Consider the following 27,073-nt stretch of genomic DNA (forward strand, 5'->3'; position numbering starts at 1 on the left):
TGGTGATGCAGTCCGTGTTAAGCAACGCTTGTTTTTTTAAATAACTTTTGAACAGTTAGAAAGAGTTAAATTTCGCAATTCGTTTGTTATAACTGGCAGTGATGCGCATCCGTTGATACCGTTGAACAATAAATGACTTAGACGGCCCATACATGACACAAAAACCATGCGCAAATATAAAACGACGAAATTTGTGCAAATGAAAATTTTCACATACACGGCTCAAAAACACTGCGCAATATTCATTTTTAAAGTAGCGCAACAAAGGAAACATGTGTTTTAATTGTATAAAAAAAGCACAAATTGTATAAAAAACCACTCTTTATTTTCCACAGTGCTGGTAATTCACGGTATAGGTCGAAAAAATCGCACCAGAAGCGTTTAGTTTCCATTGTTTTTATAATATATTATATTAACGAATTTACTTGCTCTTTTCGAATGTAAATAAATCCGATGTTCGAATCAGCTGTTTTGCGGTGCACCGGCAATTTTGATGTTAATTTTTTTGGCAAAATTTTATAAAATAGTTGTTTTGTGCATTTAAACAGAAATATATAAATCTATTGACATCAAAAAGGCATCAGCAGCTATAGCCAGCGTTGACAGATTGACGACGCCGTCGTCATTTTGACGACTTTCACCTAGATTGACGCTTGGACGATTTTGAAATGAAAAATTACGATTTGAGCCTGCCTCTATGTAAGATGTATTTTAAATATTCAACGCCAAGAAATTACATATATTTAAAATTGATATACAAGCTTTATTGAACATTGTATGGTTCAAAGTCACAGCCAATAATAGCCAAAGCCATAATAATTTACACGGGTCATCAATTCTTTCTCTGATTCAAAAGCTGAACTACCAGCGCTACCGTCATCAGGTCAGTGTCATCATTGCAAGTAGCGCCAATAACACCAAACTCGTGCCTGACACACAAAAATCGTTTCACTCAATAGCACAAGTGAAATCTACTACGCACTCACTACTGAGCAGCGTCAAAAATTCGCTTGGAGTCATTGCGTCAATGAGCTACCATTGAGCTGGCACCGCATTGGCGCTGGCGCCATAGTTCTTTTATCCAAGACTCTGGCCCAAGTGGTAACGCCGTCATCACCGAAAAACTCACCAGTGTCTGTGGAGAAATTTGAAAGGTAGTTTTCTTCGCTTTCACTGTTGCCACTTTGGTCCCTTCCATCCCCATTTTGTCCGCTGGTTCCTTTTCTTCAATTTTTTATCCTTTTTAGGCAGTAGCCACGATTGGTTTTTTTCTTTCTTTTTCACTCAGGTAAAAATTAACAATATTGCCCAAAAATTCGCCACACTTTCATTAGCTCCCATATAATTTTGAATTTACTTCAATGGAACTCTCACCATAAAAAATTGCTCAGTCAATAGAATGTACCATGTTACGGTCTGCTGTTATGGTCTACGGTTACGGTCCACTTGGGAGCGTGTTCGCGCGAACACACATAGTGACTGGCGATGGGGCGAAAGTTGCGATACAAAAGTATCGAAAACAAGAAAAACACAGACCGGCGATCGCTAGCGAAAATTGCCATGAGTTTCCGGCATGACAAAGTAAAAGGAAGTCTGAAAAATTGAGAAACTACAACGAGCGAAAATTGCCATAAGTTTCCGGCATTTGTGATTTGCTTGAGCCTAATGTTTGGCGGCCCGGCGATTATACAAAGGATCGTGTAACATCTATTCGCACAACTTCAACAGCAAAGGCGTCAAGCACCTATACTGCTTCATTAACATTATTGCTACATCAACTGCACATCCCCACTTATATTCAACTAATCGCAAACACCCTAACCGGCTGTGCACGTATTCAAGCGAGTATTGTTGAAGAACCAAAAGACTGCAACGAGGAATTGCAGGCCGATTCCTTAAACCAACTACTAGAAGAACAAACAGGTAAATGCCCAGAAACTAGGAAAGAGTCAATAGCGCAAAGTACCGACAGAGTTCATTCCGACAAATCTAGTTTCTACTCATCTATTTTGGGTGGTAATAAACTTTACAACGGGTGTGTTGTGTTGACACAAGCTCAACGTATAGAATATCCAGTTGAAGTAGGTCGGCGTTTCAAGGTCACCCCTAGTGAGGAAAGTTCTAGTGATTCCGATTCGGATTCGGGCGGCACTAAACTAATTGTTGATGAGAAACCCTTGGTATCCGAAGATAAATGCCTTTCTCTACGTTTACGAAGTACACTACCGCCTTCGGAAAAGCGTCCGACACCAATTCCGCCTCCAGGGCCAGCAGTACGCTGCCGCGTAATACAACTAACGCCAAAATTACCAAGTCATCCAGATCGTAAAGGTCAGCACGAAGTTTTATCGCCACCAGGTTCATTCGATTACCTCGGACCAGAGCGCAACAACCACCAACAGTACCAACACAGCGCGCCCAAGACCGGGCGCCATAACCGACGACAGCGACACCTTCACCAGCAACAACAACATCACCGGTCTGTATCATTTGAAAAGTTTTAGCGTTCCATTTTTGGAGCTCACCCATAAATTTAAAGACAATTTTTTTTGCGACAGCAGCCATTCGTCGATTATGCACGAATTGGCAAAAGGATTTCAATTAAATTTTTTTCTTATATCATACAAATGCAATATATATATATATACATATGAATCCCTATTGCGGGCAATATCTTACGACCAACAATACGAAAGTAATATACGTGCACGTAATACCTATTGCTATCGCAATGTCATCTTTATTGCTTTTGTAACAAATTTTCTTAGTACATATTACATATTATTATCATTATACTATGCGCATTAGCATTATACCAATTTGATATTTTGTTACACTCAAAAATAAGTTCTACTATAACAACATAATAATTTTTGTAAGTGAAAAAAAGCAAATAATAGGTGATTATTGTAACAATGTACTTTAAGGCCAAAATGAATAAGGGGATAAACTATATAACACTAAAATAGTATGTGTATAGAACAAGTATGTATGGATGTAACTTATATACACTCGCAACCAACAACACCAACACCCAACAAAACCACCAACCCCTTATGATAGTAACCAAAACAGAACTTTATATATATTTCTGGTTAACAAAATATGAGCAAATTAATTTGAATACCTTTGTCGTTAGAGATTATAGTTTATATTAGAAATTTAGCTAATAATCCAATGATTTTTCAAAGAAAAGGTTTAACAACAACATATTAATAAGGAATTTTGAATAAATTTGTAATTTAAAATGGGAATGCTGACTTCCTTGTTTATTTAGAAGGCCCTTAGGGTTACCAGGTAAGGGGCCACCGAAAAATAGGTGCGTCGGTCCATGGTTTTTGAGGGTGGGACAAGCACCGGGCGTCGCAACAACACCCGCGGCGCCCCTATGTATATTCGGCCTCTTTTTGTTTTCTTTTAATTTTTCAGCGTTTTTTTTTTTGATTTTTGATTTTAGCGTTAGTAACCGGCCATGTCCGGTTCGGTAATTATTTTTGCGTCAGTTTTTTTTTTGAATATTGAGTTTTTAAATTTTCGAATGTTAACGGTCTGTCCGTGGCATCCGGTTCGACCGGATGTCATTTTAATTTGTATTGATAAGCGTTTTGAGTCGGTCTCTGCGCTTCTGCCGGTTTTTTTTTTTTTGAATTTGACAGCTGAGTCTTGAATAGGCATGATAGGAACTTTTTTCTGATTATGGCGCAGGAACAGTAAGGTTGGCAAGGACCCGCCCCAGCCGACAATGACTAGCCACTGTGCACCACAACATCATGCCGACCGCCTTCCTTACTGCTTCCACCGAAAATGCGTATCCATAACAACCAGAACAATAACATTTCACCCAGGATATAATTTATGCCAGGCATTAAAAATAAAAGTGTTGGCAAACACATTGCCGTTAATTGTTGATAAAATAACCGACTAATCAAAAAAACTCTTGTTTCATAATAATATTAATAACGGCTAGATATTTCGATCTGTTATCAAGCACTATGTAAATATATGCAAATAAAAATTGCTTTTCGCCTAGCATAGCTTATAGCGAGCACTCTGCCGTGAGCCTAACACTTTCAAAACTTATACAAGGAAATTCTATGCATTACTTCTGGTTTAGCACGTTGATATTTAAATCTTTCTCACCCAGCTCAATGAGTTCAAGGAATTCCAGGACTATTGTAGTGTTTAGGCACGCAAGGTAATTGAAAACGAAGTATCTTGGCACAAGAAATATTTTAACTCGAAGACAGAAGGAAGCAAATGCAAAGCAGATTTGATTTTGGAAGAAATGTTTTGTATAAAAATATTCCCGTAGGTGCTAGCAGAACCCCTGAGACCTGGGATCAAAACTCACACTTACTGAATCTAGGCTCTGATATGTCAAAATATAGTACCATTTTTGGTTGCATCTACATATATTCGTTTGCTCAGCTTGAATTAAAGGAAAGTCTTCACTATGTTCAGTAAAATTTTAAATGGAAACATCCTAAAATTTTGTTTTTTATACTAATAAAATAAAACCAAAATTTGGTCCTTTTTTTCGATGAATTTTGGTCTCAAATGAAAACATGGTGTGGCAACCGTGTTCGCTTTACCGAAAATGTCTCACTTGTAGATACGAGGTTAACGAATAATCGGGGCGATGTGTATATGCATATTATGCATGATAAGTTTCTACATAGGTATATTGTAATTTATTCTGTGAAAGTACATAATGTAAACAAATATGTATAGCAGGAGGCAACACTTTTTTACTATTATCTTTACTTATTTGCGCTTACAATTCTTTATTTTTCAGTTCTGCTTTCTTCTAAACAACAGCTGATGTGTGGTTATGTCGATGTAACCGCCTGCTCTTGTGAGTAAAAAATTATCCGGCAATTTTAGCGGGTAGAATACCAAAAGGGTGTAAAAGTTATTACATGATTTCGTTACCGTGGTGAAGAATGTTGTTACCACACTAGAATCGGGGCGTTAGAGAGTCTTTGGTATCGTTAATTTCATGTGAATCAATCCTTATATTCGAATTTCGAATATGCTATTGTGAACATCACTCATGTTTTGTTTACAAATTTTTGCAGAAAAAATTGCTGTTGTGTAGCCAAACATTTTTATTTTTGCGTTAAATATTAAAATTGTAATGATTAGTGCTTACTTGCGCCTTTGTATCGTTAATTTCATGTGAATAAATTCTTATATTCGAATTTCGAATATGCTATTGTGAACATCACTCATGGTTTGTTTACAAATTTTTGCAGAAAAAATTGCTGATGTGTAGTCAAACATTTTTATTTTTGCGTTAAATATTAAAATTGTAATGATTAGTGCTTACTTGCGCCTTTGTTTAATTGAAGAAGAAACTAATACCAGTCAGCAATTGGCTGAACGAGTGTCCAAGAGGATATTACGCGACAAGTGTAATCCCCTTGAATTACCCAATGCAAGGTAAACATGAAAATTTCCGAATTGTGGCGTTTTGTTTCCTTTAGTAAACTGTTTTGAATATTTTGAAAGTTTTCGAGGCATTGGTTTAATTCCTTTAAGTGGCCTTCTATTTCAGTATAGTGATGACTCTGGATTTCCAAGCCCTTTCTGACGTTGTCATTCATTTCTTTTTGAACATCTAGTTCAATGTTTAATAGCTCCGAAGGGTTAATTTTTTTGCGAGTTTGCTGGCTGGTTTTTTGTGCAGGCAAAGCACTTTCCCTTTGCGTGTCACCGGCAGTTTCGGTGCTATTTTCGTCCAAGCTATTGTCCATGCAACTAAGTTCCACTTCAGAGTCCTCCTAGAGCTGTTGTCTTCATCACTACTGTTATTTTCACGTTGCTTACCAGTTGATTTCGTTGCATTCAAACCAAAAGGCTTGCCATCTTCGACACCTTCCGCAGCTGTTACTGACCGAGTTATATCCAAAATTGACTGTTCTAATACAGAAAGAACATGTTGCTTGCAAGGTCCTCCACCGGTCTTTTTCCTATTTTTGGTATTTTCGACAGCCTTGTTTCGTACGTATCGTTTTTGATCAATCCAAACCTGTAAGCAATGGCTATATAAATTATGGCACATTCCATAGCCACATTGCATTGATAGTCACCTTTTTCCATTCGGAGATTGATTTTGATGGTGGGCCCATGCTATTGAGGGAATTTTTAAATTTCTTCAAAAAAGCCAGCACTTTATCTTTATTTTTTTTTTTTTGGAAGCCCTTTCCTATTTCAGGATTTTCTGACATAGTGCTTACCAAGAAAGTCAACTGAGTTTTGTTTATAGACCTAACGTGATATAAAATAATTCTTAACCAAGTTTAATATGCAATAAACAATCCTTACATTTTATCGAGTGTTGTTCCCGACTTTCAGTTTGCGAACAAATTCTTTACATTCACGTGGAAAAAAATTTGTTGACGGTTAGGGTAATTTTTCGAAAATGGGAAATTTTTCACATGTGAAGTTCACAATGAGAACAGAACAAATGTGGGAATTTTTCCATTGGGAATTGCATTCACGCGAAGTTTACAATAAGGCTGATAGTCTTTACTTTTATATGAGCATTGTATAGTTTTGAATTTTCTTTTTTCTGTTTTCATATGAGGAATTCTGTAAACTTAGCTTTTATCTTCTTTCTTCAAATTGTTTCATGACTTCATTTAGTCAATTTGTTTTTGAAATATTTTGTTCTCATTGTAAATAAATTTTTTTATATATATCTTGTATTCTTTTTTGTTCACCCCACTACTCCTATTTATATAAATGAATTTGTTAAAACATGATGTGACATACAACACTATTTTTATTATCAGCCCAATTCTAAACGAAAATTCCGTGTGAGTTTTTTCCCTTCTCCCGTTCCTCGTATTCTAAATAAAAATTCCTTATGAGTTTTTTCACTTCTCCCTTTCCTCCTATTATGAACAATGTTCAAAAAAGCGGAAACCGGTTTTGGGAGAAAAGTAGGTATTATGAATGTGAGCGAGAGGGAGATTTCTCTGCCATTTCATAGGAGTTTTTTGACTAGTTAAATTAAAGGGAATGCATCAAAATAGTTAAAGGAAATTGGTTATTTTAAGAAAGAACACTTATTTGTAAATTTTTGCTAAAATATGTATTTACATTCTACCACAATATTCTCACTGTTAATACAACAACAACAACAATCACAATATTCTTTAAGTCGAAAATTATATCATAAGCAACGGAAGAGCTCTTCGCATATTTGATGCAGCCATCCAGAAATTGCGCAAGGATTTTTTAAGAAGGCTTAAAGAGATTTTGGCATATGGCGAAAGGCGAATTCAACTCGACTTGGCCGCCAGAAAATTCCTTTGCAGAATGAATGCAGGCAACTCCGGCGGATTTGTATTCTTCTTCTTATGCTCCTCCTCTGTTGATGTTGCTGTGGCACCAATTCATTACTCATTTCAGTGAATACCACATGAAATGCAATAATGTGCATTGTTTATACCTTATTTCTTAATTTCAAACAAATTGGCAACAATAATTAAACTTTAAAGTTTTTTAAACAAAATAAGAAATGCGCAACGAAATTTCAATTGACAAAACAGCTTACTTCGAAATTCCTATTCCCCAATTATTCTTCTCCCTAGGAAAAAAGAATTGGAGGAATTTTTCCGCGGGAATAAAAAAATCCGCGAGAACAAAATTCCGCGAGAATATTTAGAATTGGTCTGTATATAAAATAAAGAAGTGACTAACTATTCTCTAAGTAATGATATTGTAGACAAGTAAAATTAAGCTATCGTTATAGTACATATACTTATGAGAATAATGAAATAAATAATAATGATAATAATAATGTTGCGCGTGGACCTCCACATACATAAAAATCAGCGTTGAGACTGTAAGTAAAGTTTGTGATACCCACGGCCCAAGATAGGAGGTGTCCATGTCTTTATAGTACACGCTAACACTACTCTTTTCCGACACATTTTGTCAGAAAATAAGTAACGTCTGGCGGCTCTGGGATCAACACGCAAGTCGCTTTAAGCTATTTTTACGTCGGCTTCAATCCTTGGCCCCTGATATATGCAGTCCCCATTAATTAATTGATTAATAGCTTAATTACGGTAAACTCATCTCTTTTGTACTGTCCAAAAAAATCATTAATAATTCGTTTTATTTGTTTTTAGTCGGCGTATTTACCAATATAAATACTTAAGTATATATGTAGGTTGCGGCACCTGTATGGTCCCACATACAATCGTGGTCAAGGTCTATTTCTATCAAATAATTTATTATTATTTTTCATTATTTTTTACTATATTTTTTTTATAAATCTCTTGAATATTTTTTGTGTATTCATTTAACTTTTGTATTTCAGGTTCTCGAAAATATGCCACCTTATCTACTTCGCCTTTTTACTTTTTGTTGCTACAGTTGCTTGGGCATATCCACAACGTTATGCGCATATTGCCGTTATCGAAAATGCTGCGTATGAAGAGACTCTGCCCAACGAGCTACGAAATCCCTTTTATAAGACACCACGAGTACGTGCAGCTCTAGCCAAATCAAGCTGGTTTGGACCTGGTGAGATGCCGGTAAATGATAAAAAATGTCCATTTAGTTTAAGTTTAAGTTTAATTTGCAACAATTACATGTAATGCAAGCGGAAATAGGTGATATGGGTACTTAAAAGTTCAAAAAACCGATGACCTTGTATGCGACCAACTTTAAATTTGCATTTTCTACATGAGCTTCTGGCAAGTGACTTAATTGGAAAATGTAAAGAAAAGAGTTTCGAAGTTACCTTCGCGTGAAAACCTATTCATAGTCTTACCTAGAGTAAAATAGTCAATCTCCCCTTCTTTCACTAACAATAATGTGGAGGCTGCAGTAGCTGACGACCTGGCTATCCTTGTCAGAGGTAAATTTCTGAATGCGCTAAGAACCCTTTTCAGGGTCAAGCTGATCTTTTGGCTCGAGCAGGCACTTGCGAGCTGGACCTCGAGCCTGCTAAGCAAGTGCTGGGCTGACAGCATATAATGACAGTAAGCGGGGTTCTGCGTTCAAGTCCCGGGCAAAGCAACATCAAAATATAAAAAAAATGTTCCGGGTTTATTTCCGTTCGGAGTCAGCATAAAACATCTAGGTTACGTCCCGTTTGTAGGGAAAACTAAGAAATTAGCACTTATCACTTACAAAAAAAAAAAAAAAAAATTGCGCAATTTACCGCGGCGAGGGTATAAGGGTTAATAAAGAAGATTCATCTATCCATGTTAATTGAAGTTTTAACAGAGATTTCATGCGGTGGACAACCCCAGCTGGGTAAGCTGTATGTATGATGAGGAGGTGGAATCATCCTATCACTTTATGCTCAAAAGTCCGCCCTTTCTGGGACGAGTAAGGGTACGCTTACACAGCCGCCAATAAACCGAATAATTGCAATCAGCTGATGAAATCGGCCGGGCTGGTGTTGAAATTGCAACCGATTATCGGCCGCCAGCTTTTTTTCTTACATTTAACTCTTTCGCAAAAATACGCTTGCGTTTATGCTTTTATGTGCTTATCCCAGAAAGGGCGCCTATTTTGCAAACAATCAATTTTTCAGTCCATCGCACAAACAACTAATTCTTCACAGTAAATGCACGCAATTTATCGGACGATAAAATTGAACACGCGCGAATTTATCGGCCGTGACAAACGACAACGGCCGACGACAACACGGTGATCGGTTGAAATGTACACACGCTCATCTAAATACAAGCGTTTATTTTTATCGGACGATTACGACCGGCATCGGGCGATCAAAATCGGTGGCTGTGTAAGCGTACTCTATGTTTGTGTGTGACTCATGAGCGTCCAAAGTACTCAACCGATACTGACAAGTTTTCCAGTAGGTTCGCGTGGTCACCCGGTACTTTTATGACTATACAAAGTTTTCAAAAAGTGAGTGCTGACAGCCTCTATTAGCAAATATTTAAATTCGGTCTATTCATGTATTATTTGAAGCAGATTTCAAATTTGGTACATAAATTACAAATATCAAAAAAAATTAAGTGGTATAGGCAAGGCTTTTACTTGTTAAGAGCCATGGTTCAACTATATGGTTAGCTCATCTGTAAAGCACCAAATCACGTCTGTTCAAATTGTCAAAATCTGCGTGTTGGTGTTGGTGCGAATGGAATGAAATGAAAACATAAAACAAAGCAGTTTTTGTGCGGGGTAAGAAAATGTTGTCAATGTGTTGGTTTCATTTTGAGTTTGCCATCTCCTTTTGACAATCCCATCGACCATGCAATGATAAAAATAAAATCAGCTGATGAGATGAGCCAACCATATAATTGAACCATGGTTAAGAGCCGTCACTCGATACTTTGTCAAATCACTCAAGGTAATCGATGTTTTTTTTTTCAGATACGTTTATAAATATGCCTTTTATACATTTTTATGACGTATTTCTGTTTATTTTAATGATAGCATTAAAGTATCTGCCTTATACGCTAGTAATAAATAAAAATATATATTACGATGAGTCCAATTTCGAACTTCGAACTTGTTTTAGTACTTTAAAAAACGAGTACACCTCTTTTTGCTTAGGGATGAATCACTACAAACCTAACTATAGGAGGCAACTTGTCGTTGGATCTAAGCGGTTAAAGGACCCGTATCTTCATAGGAGGGCGGCGGCGTGTGGGTGACTAACACCACTATTATGGACTCATACGATACACGCGCTCAAACTGCCTTCTACTTCTGTTAAGACATCCTCTAAAATCTATTTCTTTTATTAAACGTTTTTTTTTTACTTTTAGTATGTCAAGTAATTACAGTATAGTTATTTTCAAGAAGATTGGAAGCATCTCTCAATTTTCTTCTTTCTTTTCTTTCTTTCTTTTCTCTATGCGAGTTTCGTCAATTTGTTCATTTGAGTTTACATAAAAGGCAACAGAGAAAACATTTTATTATTACAGCTTTTACAAACTGTTGCCACTTTTACATATGTACAATAAAATTGAATTGTTAGTATTTACGTTTTGTTTTGCTATCTGTTTCGTATAGATTCACAAAAATTTGTAAACAAAACTCTGCTGTCATTCACATTAGTACATCTATGGGGTGTGTGGAAATAACAATATGAAAGCTGATTTTTTACGATACGCTGGCCAGCGTTTATCATCTATCGTATGAAAATTCATAATAGGGGTGTAAGAGCTGCCAAGCTCCTAATCCAGGGCCTCCTGCGGACCGTGTCCATTAGACAATATACTTCATCATTGGACAATCTACTTCCTAGAATCTACAGAAGCATTTAAGAAACTTCGGTCAGGGTTCCCGGTCATAAAGGGATTTAAGGTAACCGAAAGGCTGATGAGTTGGAAAATTAACGGACAGTAGACGACTCAATGCGGAAACACGAGTGGCATATGATCCATCATGCAAGAAAGATATGGATAGTAGGGCAGGCTTCAAAATTTCTAAGAGCATGTGACTCACAAAGTTGCTCATATCCCAAAAAAGGGAAAACTTAAGGCTCACGATGTCCTTATAAGTTAGGCCTCGTATTAGCACATGCTAGAAGTGCGAGCTGTAGGAAGAAACGGTGAGCACGTCCCATGTTAGTGTTCTGCGCTCGCAAGATCAATGCTCCAACTACAAGGCGCAGAATTGCGGTAATTAAGCTAGGTGTTAGAAAACGTCTAGTATTTGCCAATATGAAGGAGTTATGCTACTTTATTATAGCTGGTAACTTATTACGGGTTTTCAGTTTGGGCGTCAAAGAAATTCTCGTAAACGCTATAGACAAATTCAGTCTATGTGAGGCTTTTATTAAGCGGCAATTTCAACCGAACCGTATCACATCAAAAACTCGGTTGTTTCGATACCCAGGCAAGTGTTGTACAGTGTTATTAAAGCCACGCGTTTTTTTTTTTCAGGTATACGATCGTCAAGCGGAAAAAATACCACGAGCTGAGATCTATAATGTGCTCGTGCATGCTGGATTAATAAGTCGAAGAGGAAAACTAATTTGAATCGTGGCTATAAGTAGTAATTGGAAAACAAGTATATGAAAATTTTTCCAACAACTGAATATTTTGTTTTATTAAGTTAAACTTGTTTGGAGCTTACAAGCATACCTGCATTCATTCTATATTATTAAAGGTATAGTACCAGTTTATAGCATTTTTACTGAAGTGCAAAAAAATATGTTATTTAGGCAATTGACAACGTCTCCAATTCGTTTTGCGTCCTATGTTTTAATTAAATTTTATTTTTGAAACCATGGATAAACTTTACAATGAATACAACTCTTTTGTGAATTGCCTAATAATATTGTTGTTTTTATGCCATGTAAATGTTTTTATTTTTATTTTTTAGGGTAGTATTTACATACATTTCGAATACGCACATATGTATGTATTTATGTTTGGATGGTTGTACACAATTTAATTTTCCTTTTTTTATTTAACTTTGTTTTAAATCTAGCTTAACGATTTATTATGGTCGTAATAAAATTTAAGCAATATCGTGTATGAAATTGCTGTCACGCCAGGATGCAGTGGACATCCGCTATAGTGAACACCTCGATGAAGTCATAAGGGAAATCAAATCGGCGAAATAGCGTTCTAAAAATTAATTTGCCGAACGCATGAAGTAAAAATATATATAAATTAATATGAACATTTAAAGGTGGTAGTGCAGTTTATGGTACCCACCGAGTGAGGTATCAAAAGACGCGTATTCACGCCTAGATTAAGAATCCGGTAGTTAACTTTTTTACCCGTTTAAAAGTTATCGGCGAAAAACAGGTTTGTGTAATACTGTTCCCGCACCTTTACAACCTTTTAAGCGCACACATCACTTTACTTTTTATATTTAGTATATTAACATAATCTAACTTGCACGAATTAACGAAAAAATTATGTTAAATTTCACTAATAAAATATCAAAACAAATATTGCAAAAAATGTCTGTCCAAATTAAAACACATGAAAGTGACCAGTGTTTCCAGCTCAGAAACGATGAAAATTACCTTTGTTGTTCTCTGTTAGGATTAATACAATGCGGTGGCGGCTCAACATAAATTTAAATAAACATACAATTACATTGTTTTTGTAATTTACTGAATATCTTGCAATTTAATATATTAAAAGAGAAGAGAATATGTCTATTTATCCAAATAAAGTGATGCTGGCAAATATTTTTAATTTTCATTTTAATTTAGGCTCAGTCTTCTCATTTTCTCTTCTCTCTTCTCTTCCCTTCATTCTTCCCTTCTCCACCCTTTCCTTTTCTTCTCCACCCTTTCCTTCTCTTATCTTCCCTTTCCTTCTCTAATCTTCTCTCCTCTTCTCTTCCCTTTTATTTTCTTCAGGGTGCAGACCCTTTCCTTTTCTTCTCCACCCTTTCCTTCTCTACTTTTCCCTTTCCTTCCCTTCCCTTCTCTTCTCTTCTCTCCTCTTCTTTACCCCTCTCGCATAAATCGTATCATAAAATATGAAAATTTGGAATAAAAAATCGCGCGATTTCGCTGGGTACCATAAACTGCACAATTACCCATTTAAATTATTCTAAATAAAAATGTATTACAAAACTTTGTTGAGCTTTCATACATAAACAAGAATTTTCAGTAAATAAAACAAATGAACAAGATCGACTTAAATAAAGTGAACAGCCTGGATGCTATGAACAGGTCAGGCAAAAAATAGTTCACCATATCCAGACACGACTGTATAGCAGACTTTTTAACCATTACATTATAGTCATTAGCTTTTAAGTATTGTGCATATGCAAAGAAGCAAAAATGTATGATATTTTATTTACACAAATAGCAAGTATGAATAGAATAAATCAACTCTACAAATGATCATGTTATAAATAAAGTTAAAATATTTGTTTACCTTTAACTTTTACATATATAGATGTTACACCAATATTTCGATTTACTTTATTTACCTATGTGTTTTCATCTACAATAAAAATTATTATTTAGAAATCTATATTTAAACTCGCCTCAGCAATGCGTTTCAATTGCGCTTCAATATCGAGATGTTTTTGTCCTCCAGACGCTTTTGACGCATTCGCCGAGATTTCCTCGTTTTTTACAATTAAACTCTTTCGTTTCTTCAACGCAGCTTCTTCATCTTCCATTTCCACATCACCGTCACCTGCTACCGCAGGCTTCATATTATTCTTCGTGCCATTTGCATATGCTGTCGTGTCCTCATTTTCGTCATCATCATTATCATCATCGTCACCTGAACGTCTATCATATCCATTCATAAAAGCACCACCACCATTTAATATTTTTCTTCTGTTATATAATGGTTTGCCAGTTTTATCCTCATTTTTCTCGTCTTGTTCTGAGTCAACTTTTGCTGTTGAATCTGCAGTTTTTAAATGCGATTTCACAAAATCGGCAGCAAGTAGACTTAGTGGCGGCATTGTGTGGGTGGACATGTTAATGAGCTGGAAAAAAATCGAAAAGAAATAAAATTTAATAATAAATTTGATTTCGAAGAAATATTTTGCTTTTTACTAGGCACTCATTTACAAGCTTTAGCTCACGCTACTGTTATCTTTTTTTGCAAATCTTTTTATTTTAAAAATTTTTTTTCTAATCTTTTAATTTGCAAGGACCATACTTATTTAGGGGCTTGCAAATGCTTATATTTATATCATTAATTACAAGTGGACACATCATACTATTCATTTAATTGGTAGGGATATGCGGGCATATCAACTAATATTAAGCTAAGTGACACCTTTGTGAGGGTGTGTGAGGATGGAACTGTATTGTATATTCTTGGACCACTTTGGGACTACTTGACAGCATTTAGTGAACACCAAATTCAATCAAAACGAAGTTTATTTCAATCACAACATATACTGGCCAAAGAACTTTGAGAGCAAAACTAAATCCCTCAACGTTTGGTCGGTCAAAGACATAGACTGGTCCTAGAAATGCAAAATTCTTAGTCCCGGTTTTTCACTACAAGTTCAATTCATTTCGTCAGTTTAAACCTACCTACGTTTAAACCTATTATGCAGCTTTTCAGTAAACTTTAACTGAAGTTTAGGCGGCCGATCCGGCAGAGTTGAACTATACTTAACCTATCCGATTTTTTCGTCCTTTATTTGTTTGTACACTGAAAGAAACATACTGGTAAAATCAACCGAAATACGGGTCAATTCAACCGAAATTTCTGTCAATTTTTATCCATCGCAACAAGATGCTGAATCAACTGCGAACAAATCGTTGATTCGTAATTGACCGTTTTAGTAGTCAAATAAACAAACAAAGTTGTTGCGACAGCTTTGTATGAAAGTACTTATGTTGCCATATACATACATAATACGTAATATATGAATACATAAATACGCATGCTTGCTACATATACATACATATGTACGCACTTACTAATCGAATTTCAATTGGGCTTACATCAAATATGCTGGCACACATTAAACATTATACACTTTATTATTTTGTTTTATTAAACGCCCTTTCGCCAAATTTTATATTTTAGAATTTATTTAATTTATAGTTTTGAACTTCGCTTTGCAAATAGAAATGAAAATAAAATAAAAAATAAATGTAAGCCGCGATAACCTCCGAAGAGATCTACGGCCGAGCTCCTCTTCCAATTTGCGTCGTGCTCCTCTTGATTTTCACTACAAATTGCCCGGACGGGACCTACATGTTTTATGCCGATTTCGAACGGCATCTGCAAGGCAGATGAGTTTTCACTGAGAGCTTTTCATGGCAGAAATACACCCGGAGCGTTTGCCAAACACTGCCGAGGGGCTACCCCGCTCAGAAAAATTTTCTTCTAATTGAAAAACCTTATTTATAAAATTTTGATGTTGCTTTTGCCCGGGGTGTGAACCCAGGGCATACGGTGTGGTAGGCGGAGCACGCTATCATCACACCACGGTGACCGCCATGAAAATAGTAGTCACAAAACTGATTCTCAATTCTCTCAGTTGCAGCAAACTTGTATGCTGTCGGAAACATCAACATTAAAAAATGATGTTTTTTATTATCTTATTAGATTCGTTCGCGTGAATGAAAATTCGTAAACACTTGAACAAAATGTTACTAACTTTGGAAAAATCTTGTTCGTTCAAACAAAACTTTTGCAACAAGAGGGCGCAATTTTGCGTTTCGCTTGGAGGAGAAGTTGCAAAATTGTACCCGATAAATTGGTGTTCCGGTATCTCATAATTTTTTGCACAGTAAATTCAAAAAATGGTTTTTCGTTTTGTATTGAAAACTAGTTTTTTGTTGTTTTCCCATTTTGTGTGTTTTTTCGATTTCGATTTTCTTCTTTTGGTGTTTTTTTTTTAACAAGTGGCACCATCGTCATAAGTACAAACTAGACAGCGCAGTAAGCGTAAAATTCTCTTCGAAATTTGATCATGTATTGACAGTTGACCGCCTTTGAAATTACCTGTAAGATCAGTTGTGTTAACAGAAAAATCAGTTAGATTGATTAGGAATCTGTCAAATTTACAAAATTTTGTTAACTTAAGAGCGACAATTTCTAAAGAACTGAAAAGAAGGAAACATTTACTCATATATTGCGATGGTAACATTTCGAAAACCGCCACGCCAATATTGTCAGGAAATTTCGTAATGTGTTTATTTATTTCAATAGGTTTCACAGGGGATTGAACCACATTATTGTTGGTTTGATTGCAAATACAAAAAAACATTCAAATAAACAAATAACACTTTTACATTTACATATTTATATAAAAAATTAATGTTTCCTGTGAGGAATGTAAGTATAGTTTTTTAATTTATACTTTTACTAATATGTACCTAATAAAGATTTGGGCTTCATTACCATAAGAGCTCATGTTGATGACTAGCATACTTCTAAAATCTCAAGCGTTATTTCTAAACAGTGGCTCAACTTGAGATTCACAGCGTGATCAACAAAACGGGAATTTTTTAAAAAGCAAAAAACCCTATTACTCATGTTGAGCAAAAGGTAGTTCTCAACTTATACTCAAGTGGACTCAAATTAAAAGTTCCTATACCGCAGTATTTTCATGAAAATAAAATAAAACATGCATCAATTATTTTTAATTTATAATGCTTCAATAATCCAACCAACCACTTTTTATTTCTCACAATAAACAGCTGTACGCTTTGGGGGTTTTATCTTGGAAAATATATTTTTGTTTTTTCAACTCTACCTCAACTCGATATCCAATGTAGGATATTAATTGGGAAAATGTGCTAGACATTCATTTAAGACCTATACATTTCTAAAAATCACTCCGAGGTTAGAGAATAATTTTAAAATGATGCTGGAGATCAACTTGAGAACTATAAATTTTAAAAAAACTTCTCAAAGGATGGATAGTAATTAGAATGATGTTGGATATCAGCTTGAGAGCTATCAGGTTTGAGAATAATTTGAGAATGATTTTGGATATCAACTGCAGAACTAAATACTATTTTTTTCTCGAAGACAGGAGAAATAGTTCTCCCATGTTTGTTGGGACAGTAATGAAAAGCCAATGTCGCCGTACAAAAAACTTACCCCAAAGGCGGCCTTTAACTGTAGTCCTAATTTGACTAGAGTTTAAGCAAACTTATTCTCCTTTACGGTTTACACCTCGATTCAATTCCTTTTTGGCATTACGAATTACAACTCATTTCCGTTGAAGTTGAATTGATGTTGCCAACCTAAAAAAGTGATGATTTGACAGATAATGATTTTAAATGGACATTAGCTTCGATTTATTTTATAATGACGAATGTATTAGTGCCAAAAATTGATATGCGGCGTATTCGGAAAAATCTGCATGATCAGTCGAATCTTTTGGAACTACAAAGAGCCAAGTATGTGAAAGGAGTAGTTAAAATTGAATGGCATCCAAAATGTTGTAAACATGATTTCAATATTGGGCTGGTACAACTTACATACAATATCAATAGTTGTTAAAGAAGTATAACGTATTATTGAGCATATTTATGCGAAGTGGATTAAAACCAAAATTTTGGATATCGCTCTAAAAAGTTAATAAGTTTTTCAAACTGATGGTTGTTATCTCTAACCTTATTTTGTTTGTAATAGGTTAGAGAAGGGCTTACGCGTCCAAAAATATTGGGAGACATTTCTCGCGTTTTGACCACAATGTCAATAATCAGAAAGCGAGAAAAATGTTTGCTTATATCAAAAGATATTCATAAGAAACCGAAAAAATAACCTGGATCGCTCTGGGAAAGGGAGTCCGATCTATAATATTTTCGCACAGAACACCTATCACCTGGGTGGGGCCAACACCGATTTGGAGATCTAAATATTTTTTGTTTACAGGTTTATTAATAGTTTTTAATTTTTTCTTATATTTTTTCAAAACAACTCCAAAAATGTTCTGTGACGGCTCAGTCAGTTTTTGGCGTCTTGCGACCGCACTAGCACATGGTTGTAAACGGTAATGCCACAAGAAGTTGTAAGCATTGTGGATAAAACAAGCGTGATAACTTCTGCGTAGACGTCAAAATTACAAAAAGAATGGATTTTGATTTTTAATTGACTATCGCTGTCTCATTCTGTATCTCTTTCTATCACCCGCTGAAGGTAGCCGGCCCTATGTGCCGCCATATTGAACACCCTGTCAAAACGCTGTCAAAATGCTAAAAAGTAGGCATCTTGAACATCCTGTCAGGCAGTTGACGGATAAGAAATCACACTTGTTTTATCCACAATGGTTGTAAGATTAGGCAACTAAATTTTTTTTTGATTTTTTGAAAAATTGTAACAGAAATATTTTTTTATTAATTACAAATTTTAAAATTATTATGAAGTAATTAAAATATTAAATTTACTTAGAAAAATGGTGTGTAAAAAACAAACAAAAATGCAAACACCAGAATTGAACAACAGATCAACAGATCAATAACAGCCCTTTAAATAATGTTAACCAGCTTTCTTATATTGAAAATTGTATTTATATATTGCATCAAAACATACGTAGTCTGCGGCAAAACTTCGATTCTCTAATGTGTAATGCAGAATCGTTTCCAGTCTACCCAGACATAATAGTTGTGTCGGAGATATGGATATATTCTCATGAGAATAGCTTTTATGATATTCCTAATTATAACTTTTTTGCAACTAATAATGACGATTATTCTGCTGGAGGTGTGGGAGCTTTTGTGCGAAACACGTTTGATTGTACTATTGCTAAATACAACGTGCAAAGTGCTGATATTTTGAAAGTTTTGCTAAAAAATGGTGAAAAAACTTTAGCCTTAATATGTGTATATAGGTTACATTCTGAAACTAGTCAGGCCTTTCTGGAAGAGTTCTCAGATTTTTTAAATGGTTTAAAAGAGAGGGATGTAGTTATATTAGGTGATTTGAACATAGATATAATGCAGTTGAATGCGGTATCTGAAAGCTACCTAGCACTATTGGCCAGTCACGGTTTTACATCGTACTTAAATGAGCCGACAAGGAACTGTTCTGGCACTTGTCTGGATCATATTTTTTGCCGTCTTAGCAGCTTGTGTGCGTGCACTGGTATTAATTTGGAACTAGGTATTACAGATCACAGTATGACTGGTGTCAAACTTGAGTTCCATATGAAAAAGAAAGATTTAACGAGCAATACAAAAACGAATATGATAAACTATTCCATGCTTAATGAAAAGCTGCTTTATGAGGATTGGGTTGTTGTCTACGCTGAGAAAGATATTTCAAAAGCATACTCTCTGTTTATAAATATATTGCATGGTCACATAGAATTCTCTAGTTTCACTTGTGCTCGACGTAAATCCAAAACCAAGCTTAAACCCTGGATGCATTCTGCCCTTTTAAAAAGTATTAAATTGAAAAATAAGTTAGGTGTTAAGTGTAGAAAGCATCCAAGAAATCTTGCGCTTCGATCTCGTTATAAAAAGTTGTGCAAAAAATTAAATAAAGACATAAAATCACACCGAGATACTTATTTCCGGAGTAGACTATTGAGCTGCCATGGGAACACTAAAAAAGAATGGGAAGTTGTAAATAGCATTATCAACCGAAATAGCTCTGGTAGTGAACGGGTTATTGCTCTGAATAATTGTGGCAATATGATTGACGACCCCTCTGTTGTTGCTGATATTTTTAATGATTTTTTTGTGTCTGTTGGTCAATGCAATACTTCTTCCTGCAACTGCATCATGTCCAGTGGTGACGCATCTATTTCTAGGTGCAGTTTTATGTTTGAACCCTTCACAGGCACTGAGCAACTAAGCAACTCTGGCTCTAGTGGATACGACGGTATTTCAAATAAACTTCTTAAAAACATAGCCCTTAATATGCTGGACGTACTAAAGCATCTATTTAATACTAGTGTTTTTACAGGAATTTTCCCCGATGCCTTGAAATGTGCAATTATTATACCCGTGTTTAAAAAGGGTAACAGGGAAGATAAAAATAACTATAGGCCTATTTCACTTCTATCCTCTATATCTAAGGTTTTTGAAAAAGCTCTTAAAAATCGAATTATGCAGTTTCTAGAAAGCAGAAGCTTTTTTAGTCCAAGGCAGTTTGGTTTTAGAGCAAACCGCTCTACTGAAGATGCTCTACTAGAATTCTGCTCTTTTATTTATCAAGAGTTGGACAATAAAAAAAATTGCGCTGGTCTTTTCGTAGACATAACCAAAGCTTTTGACACGGTAGATCATGCTATTTTAATAAATAAATTGTATGATGCCGGTTTTCGAGGATTTGTACATAAGTGGTTTCAATCATACCTTTCTGAAAGGGTACAATGCGTCAGAGTTTGCGGAAAGCTGGGGAAGACTAATCCAATCACGAGAGGGGTTCCGCAAGGCTCCGTGCTCGGTCCCATCTTATTTTTAATTTATGTTAATTCAATTTTTGATATGCCCTTCTTGGGGGAAGTCACTGCATTCGCAGATGATCTTGCGATGGCCTATAGTTCTCCTAACACCTTTGATTTGATAAGTAGTATAAACCATGATGTACATCTACTGAGAACTTGGTTTGCAAAACATAAGCTCGTCGCTAGCAATAAGACCAAACTCATGAGTTTTAGTCTAAATATAAAAAAACCACCGGATGTAAGTATTGTTTTTCATTCTGCGATTTGCGAGCGATTTGCTTTACATGACAATATGTGCCAAGTTTTTCAGTCCGGTACCTTCGCCTCGCTTGTGGCCTGTAGTAAGTACTGCTTCACGATAGACTATGTTGATGAATTTCAGTATCTGGGTGTAACGGTTGATACGAATATGAGCTGTGGTAACCATATATCCCGTATAAAAAAATATCTTCAATTCTCTTTGCGTTGTCTTTATCATCTCAGAACTTCCGGTTCCAACAATCTTCTCAAAATAGTTTATTATGCGGTCTTTCATTCTAAATTAAAATACGGAATCAGCTGCTGGGGTGGCGCCACTCTTAACAAAACCCAGCCGTTACTAGTAATGTAAAAGTATGCTGTTCGAAAAATATCTAATGTTAACCGGCTGCATCCATCGAGAGAACTTTTTAGAAGTCTAGGGATTCTCCCAGTCAAGGACCTGTATTATTTCAAAGTTTTAACAATTTTTTTTATTAGATGTGGCTATCTGCAAAGTATGAGGTCGGAAACATATAACCTGAGGACAAACTCACAAACTAGAGTCGTTGTACCTTCGACCAGAACCACACATTCAAGCAAGTTTTTTACAATTGTTTCACGAAAACTCTTCAATATACTTCCCACCGAAATACGTACTTTACGGAATCTTCGGCAATTTACAGAAAGTGTTAAGTCCTTCCTCTTAGGCCTCGCACACAATGAAATCGAAGTTTTGCTTCAGCCAGCTACATAAACCGTTTATAATAACAAATACTTCATAATTGTAATTGCTTTTCCTTTCATTTACCCATGGGTTTGTTGGAATTTTAGCTGAATCTTTTTATATACTTTAATCAAATTAAACAACCATTTATAATTTAATCACTTTATTTAACAGTTCACCCCACTGTATTTTTTATATTTGCTATAATTGACATTTGTCACTATGCTGAATTGGCATAAAAATGTCTTAACTTTTCCTATATCTACTTGTACATATATCCCATATATATAAGATTAAATTGTTTGCTTTTACGATGTTATTTTAATATGTACATACATAGATATAAGGAAAATGCCTAATAAATGAAATGAAATGAAATGACAGAATAAACACAGCACAAAGCGACTCGCCGAGCACAAGAAACTCGGTGCCCTTCCCCTTTCCTCGTCTCCTCCTCTTCGCCTAAAAATGAGTTACACCAAGCAAAATATTCTTGCGTAAACAGCAACTAATAGGGGCATAGTTTAAGCCAACTACGGAAAACCAGGCCTAAGAATGTACAACTCAAAACGAGTTCTTCAGAAATTGATTTTCATCCTAACCAAAATTGACAAGGTAATCATGCCAAAAAAATCCAACCTTTTACCCTGTCAAAAGCATTATCATGCAAAATAAAATACATATATGTGACCCGGTCTATGAAAAGGTGGCTTATGACTCAAAAAATAAATTGCGAGAAACAGCTGTTAAAGATAAACAATGCATTTCTTCAGGACGTTTGTGCTGTTCTTTTTTTTTTTTGAGTCATAAGCCACCTTTTCATAGACCGGGTCACATATACTAATTGTATTAAACGGAGCTAATCAAAATTGTTTTGGATTTTTTTCCACATCTGTCGGTTATGCTATAAATAAACTCCCATCTGTATTTAACACCATACTGTTACGTGCCGGGGTGCAGAAATTTGGCAAGAGTCAAGGGTCAAAGCGTTAAATAAGAATGAGATAGTGCCCGATAAGCCTATCGGCAAAAAACAGCACCTACAAATGAACTTTAAATTTTATAACTATATATGCATGTATGTTTGGTGGGTCAAATTTATTGTTGAAAATGCACATCCAGTTTCTGAATATATGGGTCATACTGAGTAATATTGTCCATGGGACCATATGTCTGAAATGAATTTCCCTCCCTAATTTTGTTATAAATTTTTATATACCAATCCGAATCCGAATTTGACATTTATTATCATGTATTTTATTTGTGAGAGCCGCTATTCGGATTGGGATATAAAATTTTCTAACAAAATTAGGGATACTCGAAATTCATTTCAGACATATGGTCCCATGGACAATATTACTCAGTATGACCCATAGATTCAGAAACTGGATATGCACCTGAAGTTTTTTTTCCCCATTTTTCCCCATACAATTTGACCCGCCCTAATGTATGTATATAAGGGTAAATCCAGCGCATTTTACTGCTGGACACAAAGGAATTTCTGCCACTAATATTTCTCTTGGAAGAAGGGAGTTGGGAGGTTGATTAACGTGGTCATATCAAATCGTTCCCCAGATGATGGGGCTAGTGTCATAATGGTAAGCCCAACCAGATGGGGGGTCGGGACTTGTTCCCCCAGCCCGGAGTTTTCAAAGGTCTGGACTCGAAAGAAACTTTTCGCTTAAAAAAATAAAGTAAATTCCACCAGAGCTGCGTAAAATATCATGATTTTAGAAATAGAATATAAGGAATGTTCCGAAAAGAAAGTGCACGCTTTTAATTAATTATTTCCAGAAGTGTATGCGTCAAATCATTAAGGGTAAATCAGTGTTAGAGGGTGTGGTCTATTTTGGTTTTTGGTTTTTCTATTAGCTTCTTCACCGCAGATTGAAGGACAATATCATGAAAAAAAGTGTACAGTTAAAATAAAGATTTGTATTTAAAAGTCGCTTAAATTGTAGAAGATGATTGTAGAAGTGCTAAATAATAATGTTAGGCTCTTCCAAATAAACAATAAAAACCTAAATTCATAGAAATTAATGAATATCAGTACCATGTTTAGCGAAAAAGTTGAGAGCTACGGGCGCCATGATAAAATAAGCTTATCAATAACATCACATGAAATCTTTTAAAAAGCAAAAAGTATTAAAACAAATAAAACAAGTAAGGACGGGACTGTCTTCGGCTGTGCCGAAGACTTCATACCTTTCATGAATGGGGCTGAACAATAATCTTATCCCGTTCGTAATCTCCAAATAATCGGATGTATAAGATAAGAAATATGTAGTGAACAAATGTACATACCTAAACGATTTTTAACATAAATATAAAATAAAAAATGGAAAAAAAACCCCCTTATCTGAACGATCGGTTGTATGGGATATATATTATATATAGCTCCGATCGAAATGATTTTTACAGGAAATCTTCTATAATATATTAGGATATATATCACCAAGTTTCATGTTTTTATATTGAAAACTAAGGGAGAAATGGCCAAAAATCTTTCTATCTGAACGATCGGTTGTATGGGATAGGTATATAATATATACATATAGCTCCGATTAGAGTGATTTTTTCAAGAAATCTTCTATAATATATTAGAATAAATATCACCAAGTTTAACGTTGTTATATTGGAAATTAAGGAAGAATTGGCTAAAAATCTTTATATCTGAACGATCGGTTGTATGGGATATATATTATATATAGCTCCGATCGAAATTATTTTTTCATGAAATCTAATATGATATATTAGAATAAATATCACCAAGTTTAACGTTTTTATATTGGAAATTAAGGGAGAAATCGCCAAAAATCTTTCTATCTGAACGATCCGTTGTATGGGATATATACTATATATAGCTCCGATCAAAGTGATTTTTTCAAGATATCTTCTATGATATATTAGAATATATATCACCGAGTTTCACGTTTATACTTTTTAAATTGCGGCAGGAATGACCAAAATCGTCTTATCTGGACGATCGATTGTATGGGAGATATATGTTATAGCGGTCCGATCCTACCGCAACTGAAAAATGTATAATATAATACAAAAATACATCCTTGTACCAAATTTCATTGAGATATCTCAAAATTTGAGGGACTAGTTTGCGTTCAAACAGACAGACAGACGGACGGACAGACGGACATGGCTATATCAACTCAGTTCGTCGCCCTGATCAATTCGGTATACTTAATAGTGAGTCTGTCTTCTAAATTTCTCAACGTTACAAACATCGGACCAAAGTTAATATACCAGTTCATGTTCATAAAAGGTATAAAAAAAGTTGATATTAGGAAAACATAGATCACTAAAAATCTACGAACTAAGCATGTTTGGTGAATAAGAACGGATATTTAAACATACATTCAATTGGATGAACAAATATTATATAGTTGAAGTTTTGCATCAAACCGATAGATATCACCTTCCATTGTCAATAATTTGAATAAAAAGGTTTGTTGAAATACTACTTGTATGGTAATCTACGTGTACCAGAGGCTTAAGGACAATCTGTAATTGTGATATAAAGGGCACTTTATCAAAGGTATAAAAAACTAGAAGGGTTCAAAGTAACTTGTGATACCTTTCTATAGCAGCACATTGTGCCAACTTCATTTTGAATCAATTTGATGTCTGCCCAACAAAAGCGTTTGAACAGTATATTAAAAGTCAACCAAACTCCCAAGAATTGAGCCCAGTGGAACGGTACTTGGTTAAGGACATGCAAAACATCTTCGGGGAAGTTTGAGTCGTCCATACCGTCACAAAATCTTAAAAAAATATACGAAAAGCAATGGTTACTTTTCCCGGAAAAGGTGTACAAAATCAGATTTATTTAAAACTACACCATTTGAATATAAAAATCAGAAAACTTCAACTTGAAATAAGAAAACTTCATTTGAAAATCAGAATAGACCAATTAAAATGAGATAGCTTTAGTTTAATGTGAGAAAATTTCATTTGAAAATCAGAATAGTCAATTTAAAATAAGAAAACTTCAGTTTAAAATGAGAATTTTTCATTTCAAAATAGGAAACCTGTATTTGAAAATAAGACAAGTCTCTTGAGAACGAGAATATTTCATTTAAAAATAAGAAACTATCATTTAAACAAGTAAGGAAGGTTAAGTTCGGGTGTAACCGAACATTACATACTCAGTTGAGAGCTATGGTGACAACATAAGGGAAAATAACCATGTAGGAAAATGAACCGAGGGAAACCCTGGAATGTGTTTGTATGACATGTGTATCAAATGAAAGGCATTAAAGAGTATTTTATGAGGGAGTGGGCCATAGTTCTATAGGTGGACGCCATTTAGGGATATAGCCATAAAGGTGGATCAGGGTTGACTCTAGAATGCGTTTGTACGATATGGGTATCAAATGAAAGGTATTAATGAGTATTTTAAAAGGGCGTGGACCTAAGTTCTATAGATGGACGCCTTTTCGAGATATCGCCGTAAAGATGGACCGGGGGTGACTCTAGAATGCGTTTGTACGATATGGGTATCAAATGAAAGGTGTTAATGAGCATTTTAAAAGGGAGTGGGCCTTCGTTTTATAGGTGTTCGCCTTTTCGAGATATCGCCATAAAGGTGGACCAGGGGTGACTTTAGAATTTGTTTGTATGATATGGGTATCAAATGAAAGGTGTTAATGATTATTTTAAAAGGGCGTGAGGCTTAGTTCTATAGGTGGACCCCTTTCGAGATATCGCCATAAAGGTGGACCAGGGGTGACTCTAGAATTCGTTTGTGCAATATGGGTATCAAACGAAAGGAGTTAATGAGTATTTTAAGAGGGAGTGGGCCTTAGTTCTATAGGTGGACGCATTTTCGAGGTATCGCAATAAAGGTGGACCAGGGGTGACTCTAGACTTTGTTTGTACGATATGGGTATCAAATGAAAGGAGTTAATGAGTATTTTTAAAAGGGAGTGGGCCTTCGTTTTATAGGTGTTCGCCTTTTCGAGATATCGCCATAAAGGTGGACCAGGGGTGACTTTAGAATTCGTTTGTATGATATGGGTATCAAATGAAAGGTGTTAATGATTATTTTAAAAGGGCGTGGGGCTTAGTTCTATAGGTGGACCCCTTTTCGAGATATCGCCATAAAGGTGGACCAGGGGTGACTCTAGAATTCGTTTGTGCAATATGGGTATCAAACGAAAGGAGTTAATGAGTATTTTAAGAGGGAGTGGGCCTTAGTTCTATAGGTGGACGCATTTTCGAGGTATCGCAATAAAGGTGGACCAGGGCTGACTCTAGACTTTGTTTGTACGATATGGGTATCAA

At 35.4% G+C, this 27,073-nt stretch overlaps 2 protein-coding genes across 5 annotated transcripts in view; one reads left to right on the top strand and one right to left on the bottom strand.

Annotated features, from left to right (window-relative positions):
• The first annotated feature begins 5,291 nt into the window (after positions 1–5,291).
• Positions 5,292–13,934, top strand: LOC137240440 (uncharacterized). Of its 4 annotated transcripts, none has more exons than XM_067766711.1 (5): positions 5,292–5,442; positions 8,336–8,552; positions 11,889–12,000; positions 12,061–12,114; positions 12,331–13,934. In XM_067766711.1, the coding sequence occupies exons 1-3, from the start codon at positions 5,315–5,317 to the stop codon at positions 11,982–11,984; spliced, it is 441 nt and encodes a 146-aa protein (XP_067622812.1). In that variant the 5' UTR covers positions 5,292–5,314; the 3' UTR covers positions 11,985–12,000; positions 12,061–12,114; positions 12,331–13,934. The 4 variants fall into 4 exon arrangements, with proteins under 4 accessions (XP_067622812.1, XP_067622811.1, XP_067622810.1 ...); XM_067766710.1 differs by having other exon boundaries at positions 12,439–13,934; XM_067766709.1 differs by having other exon boundaries at positions 11,889–12,114.
• Positions 13,724–27,073, bottom strand: part of l(2)05287 (WD repeat-containing protein l(2)05287) — a 107,017-nt gene continuing 93,667 nt past the window's right edge. The window contains exon 11 of the mRNA XM_067766707.1: positions 13,724–14,421. Coding sequence (XP_067622808.1) covers positions 13,942–14,421 — 480 coding nt within the window. The 3' untranslated portion in view covers positions 13,724–13,941. The remainder of the gene's footprint in view (positions 14,422–27,073) is intronic.

The sequence above is a fragment of the Eurosta solidaginis genome, chromosome 2, assembly GCF_040869045.1.
Source record: "Eurosta solidaginis isolate ZX-2024a chromosome 2, ASM4086904v1, whole genome shotgun sequence".
Lineage (NCBI taxonomy): Eukaryota > Metazoa > Arthropoda > Insecta > Diptera > Tephritidae > Eurosta > Eurosta solidaginis.

What these genes read in the sequence shown, in the direction of transcription:
- LOC137240440 (XM_067766709.1), top strand. Translation starts at nt 5,315, where the DNA reads ATGATTAGTGCTTACTTGCGCCTTTGTTTAATTGAAGAAGAAACTAAT. An exon ending in CTTGAATTACCCAATGCAAG is followed by an intron (nt 5,443 to 8,335) that starts GTAAACATGAAA and finishes TTTGTATTTCAG; the next exon opens with GTTCTCGAAAATATGCCACC. An exon ending in TTGGACCTGGTGAGATGCCG is followed by an intron (nt 8,553 to 11,888) that starts GTAAATGATAAA and finishes TTTTTTTTTCAG; the next exon opens with GTATACGATCGTCAAGCGGA.